Source organism: Durio zibethinus, chromosome 28 (genome assembly GCF_047325235.1).
Source record: "Durio zibethinus cultivar Kanyao isolate XHJ-2024 chromosome 28, ASM4732523v1, whole genome shotgun sequence".
NCBI lineage: Eukaryota > Viridiplantae > Streptophyta > Magnoliopsida > Malvales > Malvaceae > Durio > Durio zibethinus.
The window spans coordinates 13369498-13380074 of record NC_143189.1 but is presented as its reverse complement, the minus strand read 5'-3'; the positions used below and the strand labels follow the sequence as shown (position 1 = coordinate 13380074).

General features: G+C 29.1%; 1 protein-coding gene across 1 annotated transcript; it reads left to right on the top strand.

The window, feature by feature from the left end:
* Positions 1–262: 262 nt before the first annotated feature.
* Positions 263–4714, top strand: LOC111280911 (cinnamoyl-CoA reductase 1-like). The gene is made up of 5 exons (XM_022868449.2): positions 263–513; positions 627–781; positions 1837–2022; positions 2401–2753; positions 4281–4714. Exons 1-5 carry the CDS (start codon positions 381–383, stop codon positions 4462–4464), a joined length of 1011 nt encoding a protein of 336 aa, XP_022724184.2. The 5' UTR covers positions 263–380; the 3' UTR covers positions 4465–4714.
* The last annotated feature ends 5863 nt before the right edge of the window (positions 4715–10577 follow it).

The following is a 10577-nucleotide window of genomic DNA, read 5'->3' as shown; positions in this document are numbered from 1 at the left end:
AAATATATGTAAAATATAAAAATCATTATATCATAATTTTTATCGGTATATTAAATATAAAATATATATAATTTTTTATTTTTATTAAAATTTTAAATTATAATATTTTTTTTTTTTGTTTTTTACATTTGTATATCACGTCCTGTCGTGTTAAAATTATGATGTTTAGCGTACCTTCCCTTCTAATTTTAATTCACAAGCGCGCGGTAGGTAAGGTAGTCATTTTTTGCCCTATAAATACAAACCTCAGTGCCATCCCAAACAAGAATAAACCACAGCATCAAAAGAAAAAAAAAAAAAGACGGTTACGTTGACAAATTTTCACATAAAAAATTAGAATCTCATCACCCAACAACATTCCAAATTCCCATAAACGAAATATGCTAGTTGACAGCTCTTCCCCTTGTAGCCAAACCGTCTGTATCACCGGCGCTGGTGGCTTCATCGCCTCCTGGATGGTCAAGCTTCTTCTTGAAAAAGGTTACACTGTCAAAGGCACAGTAAGGAACCCAGGTTGGTTTCTCTTTCTTTTATGTATGTAAAGACTAAGGAGAGATTTCTTGTTAGTATTTGTTTTCTGTTAAATGGTTTTATGAACACGTTCTGGAAGTTGGGTTTTTCTTTAGATGATCCCAAGAATGCTCATCTGAGAGAGCTTGAAGGAGCAAATGAGAGACTAACTCTTTACAGAGCTGATCTTCTTGATTACGAGTCTCTTAAAGAAGCCATTATTGGTTGTGATGGAGTTTTCCACACAGCTTCACCTGTGACTGATGATCCTGTAAGTTGTTAATGTTTTAATTAATTTGCTTTTCTTTTACTGATGATCCCATTTGGTTCTAGAGAAAGTTCGGAGAGAAAAAGATCAATCAACTTTACTTCCTCTTTGTCCAAAAAGTTGAAGGACACAGCTCACCTAAGACCAAGTTGAAATGTATTTTCATGAGGTTTTTTGGATAATGCTTTCCAACTAACAAATTTTGTCATATGGTGGGTCCTGTTGTCAAAGTGCAGCTTTAACAATGGCATAGTGGGCCACCCTCCCAATGGATACAACTTAGAAGAATCTGACAATATTCATGTATTATAAAAAAAATTACACAAAATTCTTTCTTTTGGATGAAATTTATGAAAATTTTTATTAAAATTAATTTAATAAAAATTTAAATTTAAAATTTGATAGAAAGGTGGATAAAGTTCAATAAAAAATTAGACTTAAATATAAGAAAAACACTTAAATAAAAATTAAATAATTATCTAAATCTTTATTATTTTATTATAATAAATTGAGATCTCAAATATTTATTTTTATCTAATTAAGTCTTTAAATATTTATTTTTACTTAATTAAATTATTGATTGGATGAAAATTAGTCTTTGCGGTTAATTGAATTTCATTTAATAAAGACTTAATTGGTAAAAATAAATATTTGATAACTTAATTAATTATAACAAAACAATATAAATTTGAATGATCATTTAATTTTAGTTCAAAAGATTTTTATGTTTATGTCAAAATTTTGATAATACGTAAAAGATTTATTAAATATATAATTTATAATTTAAATTAGATCAATATCTCTTCAAGATAAAAAAAAAAAAAATTTAGTAACTAAATACTAGAAGTTCTTTTACAAACTCAAAATTATTGGTTTTGATTATTTTTGTAAACAATGTTTTTTTTTTTTTAAGAAGTAATATTTTTATATATATACTTGATTGTTATTGATACCTGAGAAAAAATTGTGATACGCGATATGTGTGTTGCAAATTGTTCGTGTTTGTGTTTGTGTTAATGAGATATGATATATAGTGATGATTTTTTATTAATTGAAAGGAACAAATGGTGGAGCCAGCCGTGAATGGGACTAAGAATGTGATAATGGCAGCGGCAGAGGCCAAGGTTCGACGGGTGGTGTTCACGTCTTCGATTGGTGCCGTGTACATGGACCCCAATAGGAGTCCTGATGTCGTGGTCGATGAGTCCTGCTGGAGTGACCTGGAGTTCTGCAAGAATACCAAGGTCACATTAGTTCTTTCTTCCTTATGGCTGTAATTACTAATTACTTATGCCAAACCCCAAATTCTCCCCAAAATTAACAACCTGATTAAGTTTTGAATAAAAATAACGACAGCAACTGTAACAACAAATAACAATCAGCTTTGCAGTGAAAAAATATATTTGGAATAAAAAAAATCACTATACTACTTTATATTTTTAATATTTTATATATATATATATAAATTTTTAATTACATTTTCCTTGTATGTTATTATTTTGGTCTTTAGTTATTAGAGCTAATGAAATTTTTGAAACGATTAATAGCCGTTTAGTCTAGAATTTTGAAATACAATAAAACATGGATTCAATGATTGGCACATGCTTCATACAAAATTGCAGAATTGGTATTGTTACGGGAAGGCTGTGGCAGAGCAGGCAGCCCGGGAAACAGCCAAGGAAAAAGGGGTGGACCTTGTGGTGATAGCCCCAGTTTTGGTTTTAGGTCCATTGCTGCAATCAACTGTAAATGCTAGCATTGTTCACATCCTCAAGTACTTAACCGGCTCAGCAAAGACCTATGCCAATTCAGTTCAAGCCTATGTTCATGTTAGAGATGTTGCCTTAGCGCACATTCTTGTCTTTGAGAATCCCTCTGCCTCAGGCCGATACCTCTGCGCCGAGAGCGTTCTCCACCGTGGAGAGGTGGTAGAGATCCTAACCAAGTTCTTGCCTGAGTATCCCATCCCTACCAGGTAAGTTTTTTACTGCTAATTACTTATCTACATTGTTTTTACCATATGAACTTCACAAAATGGTCAACACTTAACTCAGCTCTTTCAATTTTCTCTTCAATTGGCAAATTGGGTTAACATCATAACAAACTTAAAAAGGTTTTATACATTATTTTATCATTCTAGTCATTGAAACATAAGAAAAATAAGGCATAATCAGGATTTATCAAAGATTTTGTTCATAAAACAATGAAATAATAGGGTCCACCTTGAGATTTACATGGCATAAAATATTAGTGGAAGAACAGGATAATATTTGAGTTGAAGTAATTAAGAAAGTGAAACAACATCAAAATGCAGTCCAGCTAGCTGTTATTTTTCTGTTAGTTTGCACCCAATTCCATTACTTTCCATCAAGAATTATATAGGTGGAGAAGAACTCGTCTATTTCCACACTCTTTGACCTACTAAAATGTCAAGTATTTGAATTCAGAATTTACATAAGTTGATTCTTGCTGTTAATTTTAAAAGATTGTATCTAACAAATCTAAATATCAAATTTCAACGCTTACAATCTTTTTTTATTATCAGATCACAGCTTTTTGTATAAAAATATTAGGAAATAAAATTTTGCCGTGCTGGTTAGAAAGTTTAATTTTAAAGATGGGACACGTTTTGGAAAATGAGAATGGATGTCTCATTCATTGTATTAATTAATTGGCTAATTTGAATTGTCAATTGTTTGAAAACCAAGACGTATTTTTGCTTGGTAATCTTTACCTGACATTGGAAATAAAACTAAGACCTTACCCTCAGCCACACTTCAAAGCGAGGGCTTTGCAGATAATCCATAACTTGTTGATTTGTAAACGTCAACCTTGCTGTTCGATGATAATGACAGGAAGAAACTGATGTCCCTCTTCTATAAAGATCAATTAATAATCTAGTCCATGAAAATGTAATGGAAAATTTTCAGTTTCTTGTGCAGTCGGTTGCAGCAGCTTTGACAAAGGGCATAATCTTTACCCACTACTCGGATAAGAAGTGGATTTTTGGTGAAAGCGATTATGTCTTGGAAGTTAATAAAAATAGTGGTGGAGAAGGGTTTTCACCTACCCCCATGTCTGTCAAATTATCAAAAGAGTTGGGTTAAATGGATATTCTATTCTACCCACCAGCTGAATTACAAACATGGAGCTTTCTGAATTCTGAGGCTGCAGCTAGGACAAAAATGGGTCCCTCCTACCCCTCCTATGAGGATTGGTGTTTGAGAATTTCATACTTATTCTATAATTAAATAGATCTAGGCTTTTGTCTTTGAACGGGATAAATGGAAGGGTAGCTGAAAAACACGTGACTCCTACCAAATCAAACCAAATAATCCTAACAATGGGAAGTGGCAGAAAAAAAAGCAAAAAAATTAAATAATTCACATTTCTTCCACATATTGATGTGCATTTTTCATGAAAGTACCTTGTTGTTTTCAATCTACATTTTCATCCAATTATGGAAAATAAGATGCTGTAATCCTGGTATTTGATAATGCAGGTGCTCAGATGAGAGGAACCCAAGAGCAAAACCCTACAAGTTCTCAAACCAAAAGCTCAAGGACTTGGGTTTGGAGTTCACACCTGTGAGGCAGTGCCTATATGAAACAGTCAAGAGCTTGCAAGAGAAAGGTCACCTACCTATACCAGCACAGCAAGACGATCCACTTGGGATTCGCTCTTAGCTTTTTCGGAGAGTATTTATAGTATATACACCTAGCTAGCCACCTTTGGCAAGGGAACTGGACATGCCCCCCTGGAATGCTAGCAGTACTATGTCAGTACTCAGTAGTAATAATATATATTCAAGGATATGATTAATCAAGAAAGAATGTCAAAGATTATTATATATATAATCTCTTGAACATTTCGATCTTCTAAATGATCAAGTAATTGAATGAAATATATGAAGCCAATTAATGTTCCTTTCTTTTATTCACTATATTAGTAAAATATATGATGTTTTGAAGTTTCAGTTCTTTTTATGTGGTTTCCAGTTATTTTTCAATTTTTTGACTACCTGTGAATTAACTTATCAATTTTTGTTATAGATGAAAATCTTCAAAATAGCAAAAGTTTGTCTAACAGCAATTTTTACTCCATGGAGCAGAAATGGACTTTTTGGGGTGAATGGCATGTCTAGGGTCATGGTAGCAGAGCAGAGGAAGTTTTCACAGTTCTGAATAATTGAGATTTGATTTGATTTGATTTAAGCGTTCCACCGTTCCGTAACACTGATTACACACTGAGACCCTTATGGGTCCAGTGAAAATTTGTGAAGCTCAATCACAAAGTTCTTCCTCTTTTAATAATCCTCCCTTTGTTTTATTTTTCAACACTTGTCCATTTTTTATTTTTTATTTAAAAGTTTTCAAACGATTTTTTTACACGATAAATTTATTAATTCTTAATTATTTATTAACAAAAATGTTTAACATAGAAATAATTTAATAACTTATAATAATTTATTAATTTTATAAATATTAAATAATTAAAATTTTTATTATATAAAATTTTAATTTAATAATTTTAATATTCATTTTCCTTTTTATTATAATTCATTCTACTATCATCATCACTTTTACATCCAAACATATTCTACTATTAATTTTAATCTATTATAGTAACTAATTTCACTTTCATTATTATTTTCATTCTCACAAAAATTAAGTCATAATCCTTCTAAATAGACTCTTGTATACCTAGCAAAACTTTAACATACAATATTAGATTAATTCACCACTCCCACAGGAACATGACATTGGGCATCATCTAGCTGTCTTAATTATATTCTTTGGAAAGCATAGTTACTTTTATTTGTTAAAGCAAGGCTGCTCAAATAAAAGTTATTGCTGGGCCCAATTGTATGAGACAATAATTATAGATATTAATCAATATCTATCATATGACATTTTTCATAAAATAAAAGTATAAGCAACATGTTACTTTTGCTTTTAATTTATTTTTTCTTTAATCTACTTGTTCACTCTGAACCCAAATCTGTCATCCATTACTTAAATTTTTGTCAATTCACCGTATTTTAACCATTCCTTAGACATTTTTAGATGAGTTTTTTTTTTCTATTAGGAATAGTAACTTAAATCCCATAAAAGATTTGTTTGAGATTTGTTAGATATTACTTGATAAAAAAAAGAGTTACAGAAGAAGATTTCTAAGAGAAAAGAGATTCTTAATTGGTAAGTTTGACTTACAAAAGAAAATTTCTAAAAGAAAAAAGATTTTTAATAAGCAAGTTTGTATGCTTATAAATAGATAAAGTCTCTAGAGAGTTAGGTATGACAAAAAGATTTAAGAAAGTTGTAGGATTTTATGAGATAGACACCCTATAGGACTATTAGGGATTTAACGTCCTTATAGGTGTATATGTTTGAGTGGACTAGAAAAGAATGAGATAGTTTACATAGGTATGGTGGTGTGAATGTTTGTGAGTAGACTAGAGAAAACTGAAAGGGTTCACATAGGTATGGTGCATGGGTGCATATGGGTATGTATTTATTTAGATTAAGAATACTCCATAGAATTAGAGGAGATTGGGAGAGTCTAAAAGTATTAATTGTGAATGCTTAATATGGATGTAAGTTTGTAATTCTTTATAACTAATAGATCTTATTTTTCATCCATGGACATAGGTCGATTGGATCGAACCACGTTAAATTATTATTATTTATGTGATTAATTGATTGATTTCGCTTCCGCTGGTGTGATTAGATTAGGGCTTTTTAGTCTAACAAGTGGTATTAGAACTAAAGGTTCGAGTCATGGAAAGAGGCAAGCCTAAAGGACCTTTTTTCAAGAAAAGAGTTCACGTTCAAGTTTTGATGATTGAGTATCAGTTTGCATGAAGCGTGAAGACATATAAGAGAAGATTGTGAGACTTTCATTATAGGTGGAGCCACATATATCAGTACAAAGATAGATAATTTGATGGAATTTGAGTCAAGGTAAAGATTGTTAAGAATAATGACTCAAATCCCATAAGAGATTTGTTTGTGATTAGTTAGATATTGCTTGATAAAAAAGAAGCCTGGTAAAAGAAGAATTGTAAGAAAAAATATTCTTAAATAGGTAAGTTTGACTTACATAAGAAGAATTCTAAAGAAAAATTATTCTTAATAGGCAAGTTTGTATGTTTATAAATAGATGAAGTCTCTATAGGGTTAGATATGAGAAAAATGTGTAAGAGAGTTATAAGGTTTTATGGGATGATACCTCATAAGACTATAATAATCCCTTCTATTTTTTTTTTTAGATTGAATAATCCCTTTCAATTTTTTTAATTAAAGGAGATTATTCAAGGTATTTTTGGTCAAAAATACCTTGCATAATCTCCTTTAATTAAAAAAATTGAAAGGGATTATTCAAGGTAGTTTTTACTAAAACCACCTTCAATAATCCTCTCTAATTTTGTTTAGGGATTATTCAAGGCGTTTTAGAAAATGTTTTTAAGAATCTCTTACAAATAATTGAATGGAGTTATTCAAGGTATTTCTGGCCAAAAGCGCATTGAATAATCCCTTTCAAAAAATTGAATGAGATTATTCAAGGTGTTTTTGGCCAAAAACTCCTTCAATAATCCTTTTCAATTTTTTTTTGGGATTATTTGAGGTATTTTTAGAAAATACCTTGAATAATCTATTACAAAAAGTTGAATGGAGTTATTCATGGTGTTTATTGAAGGGAATTATTCAAGGAGTTTTTGACGAAAAATGCCTTCAATAATCTCCTCCTTTTTTTTGAGATTATTCAAGGTATTTTTAGCCAGAAACGCCTTCAATAACCTCAAAAAATATTTTGTTTTTGGTTGCGTTTATGTAAATGCTACCAAATTTATAAAAATCAAAGTATATAGCGGCTTTTAGATCAACAAATGCCATAAAATTTTATTTTTAGTGGTGTTTTGAAATTCAAATGCTGCTATATAAGAATTTAGTTGTGTTTTATAAAAAAATGCCGTTAACCTTATAAAAACACGAAACTTTGTAGCATTTATTTAAAAATGTCGCTAAAAAGTAATCACTAAATCTCCATTTTCATGCAGTGTTAGCTGTGTTTCTTTCACTTTGGGCCTACATTATGATAAAAAAATTTTTTATAGCATAAATAAAAAAATATATTAAATTTGTAGTCCATTTATTAGTGATTAGCCATTGCCAATCATTTGGATCCACATCAATTGGACAATTATTGCTTTTGAGATAGCTTTGGTAGAAATGATAATGGCAATTCTTATATTGAGCTTGCACTTGTTTCATTTCATATGTTTCATTTCATAGGGATATGTATGATCAAAAAAGGTAAACTTGTTTTACAATTCAAATAAAAAATTTAGGATAATATAGTATTGAAAACATAATAAAAAACTATATGGAGCTTATTTGGATTTATTTACCTATATGAACCATAAAATGCAAAATATCTATATATAAAGGAAACAAGTTCACAAAAACTAGCCAACTGTTTATCATATTAAATTTTGTATTTGTAAAAGAACATATCTTTAAAAAGATCCATATTATCTTAATATCATTTTGAGGAATTTTTTTTCAATTAGTGACTTAAAGAGGTACATTTTCCAGAATACAATTTGTTACTTTTGCCTTAAAGATATTGGCATCCTTACCACATACTTTATAGTACGAAAGAGGAAATTGGATAGCAAGTTTTTTACCTTTGGCTTTCTTTTTGGTCAATTTTGTATTTTTCATTGGTCCCCTTCCTTTTTTATTAGAAGTTCCATTACCTATTAAAAAAAATTTACAAGTAGAAACATATTATGTTATATACAATCATATTTATCACTAAACTTAATTAAAATATTGCTACATATATTTTTCAAAGTCACATAACCTATGGAAGCAAAAACTTGTCCTTCTAGACTTATCTTGATATTTGAATTCTTAAGTAGATTATTAGGCAATTGATTACTTATGTGGGCAACTTGAGACTCATTTACAATGTGAAGAGTTTCATGTTGTGCATAATTTGAATTTCCCAAAGACTTGCATCGTAAAATATTAATCATTTTGTTCTTGAAAACTAATTAAAATTTCAATTACAAATCATAATCATAATCATAATTCATAAAATTCAAAAGTTCTACAATATCCCTCAACAATTCTAAATTTAATTTACTTGAGATAAATAAATAAACAATGGTATCAAAAAACAAAGTTAATATAAACAAGGGTATCAAAAATAAATTTATTATTTTTAAAACCAAGTAAAGAACAAATAAAAACTATTTCTATACAAATCATCCAAAATACTGAAATAACATAATCATAAAACAAAGACTTCAAATTCTGATTTGGCCATCCTAAATCCTTGCAACAGAATGAACACACACCTACCCTTATTTCAATTATTTAATGAGTAAAAAACTTATAATTTTAAACTATAAAAAAAATCATAAACTACAATTCCCGAGAAAAATAATCCACTATCTAAATCAAAGTAAAACTAAAGTATGAATATTTTAATCATATAAAGACAAGATTTTAAGTAAAAAAATTACCTTAGAATAAAGATTTGAACAATAGTACATGTGAGATCCTTACTTCCTTGCTAAGATAGAAACAAAAAGAATTATTTTTCAACAGATTTTGATGACTAAGGTTTTATTTTATTTTATTTTATATTGTGCTTCTTTGTCTTTTATTTATTGTGTGTCAATATGTAAATATTGAATTGCTACCTAGTTAAAAATTCTCCTCTAACCCTAACTTTTAGATGGCAATTCAAGAGGATAAATTCACGTTTGAGGATTTTTCTTTTTTAGTTAAACTTTTAGCTTTGGTTTGCCCTTTTTAAAGTTTAAAATGAGCCTATTAAATTCTTTAAAAAATCAAACACCAGCCCATTGAAACAAGTAATTTACTAAAATATTATTCAAAAGGTATGCATAAGAAAGTTTAAGTGTTTATTTTTGTTACCAGTCACATCTTTTCAAACCCCTGGCTCTACCCTTCTTTTTGTTTTTCAAATGAAATTCAGTTCTCATAGCAGGAAAAGAAACAAGCAACTCTTTTGAACCTTCAGTTGATGTATACTACACTTCAACCTAAGGTGAGATTGGAAATATTGATAAAAATTAAATTTAATCAAATTATTTTAGGTTCTTTCATATTTGTTTTCGTCGTATTTATTTTATGTTTTGAAAACATATATTAATATGCTAACATTAGTGATGAATTTTTACTATTAGTAGTTTGAATATATTTATATTTAAAAACCTTTTACAATTGTTATTGTAATAAAAAATAATTTAATAATATACAAATTTTTGTTGCAATCAAAAAATTTAATTTCTTAAATTTGTCAATATAAATTGTGACAAACCAATTTCTAGTCATTATAATTTTCCAATAGTGATGATTACAATTGTCACAATGATAAACTTGTAATTGTGATGACATATGGTCGACAGTAATATGTTATGTTTAATAATGGCAAAAATTTTTGAAACAAAAAGTAAAGTATTATGTGACAAACTATTTTTTGTCATAACAATGTCTCATAGTAGTGACTATTTTATATATTGCCACAAGAACATTACTTCTTGCCAAAAAATTACTTGCTACCAATTTGTGCGTATTATATATGATGATTCTATAGTAGCAAATAATTGTGTCACAAGAACATAGTTATAGTAATGATTTCATTGTGAAAAAGTTTAAATTGTTACAATTACTATTTGTTACGACGTGCGGGTCCAAGAATTTGACTGCTAGACCTGGGGAAAAATGAAAAAAAAAAGACTTTCAAAAGAAGTTAAAAC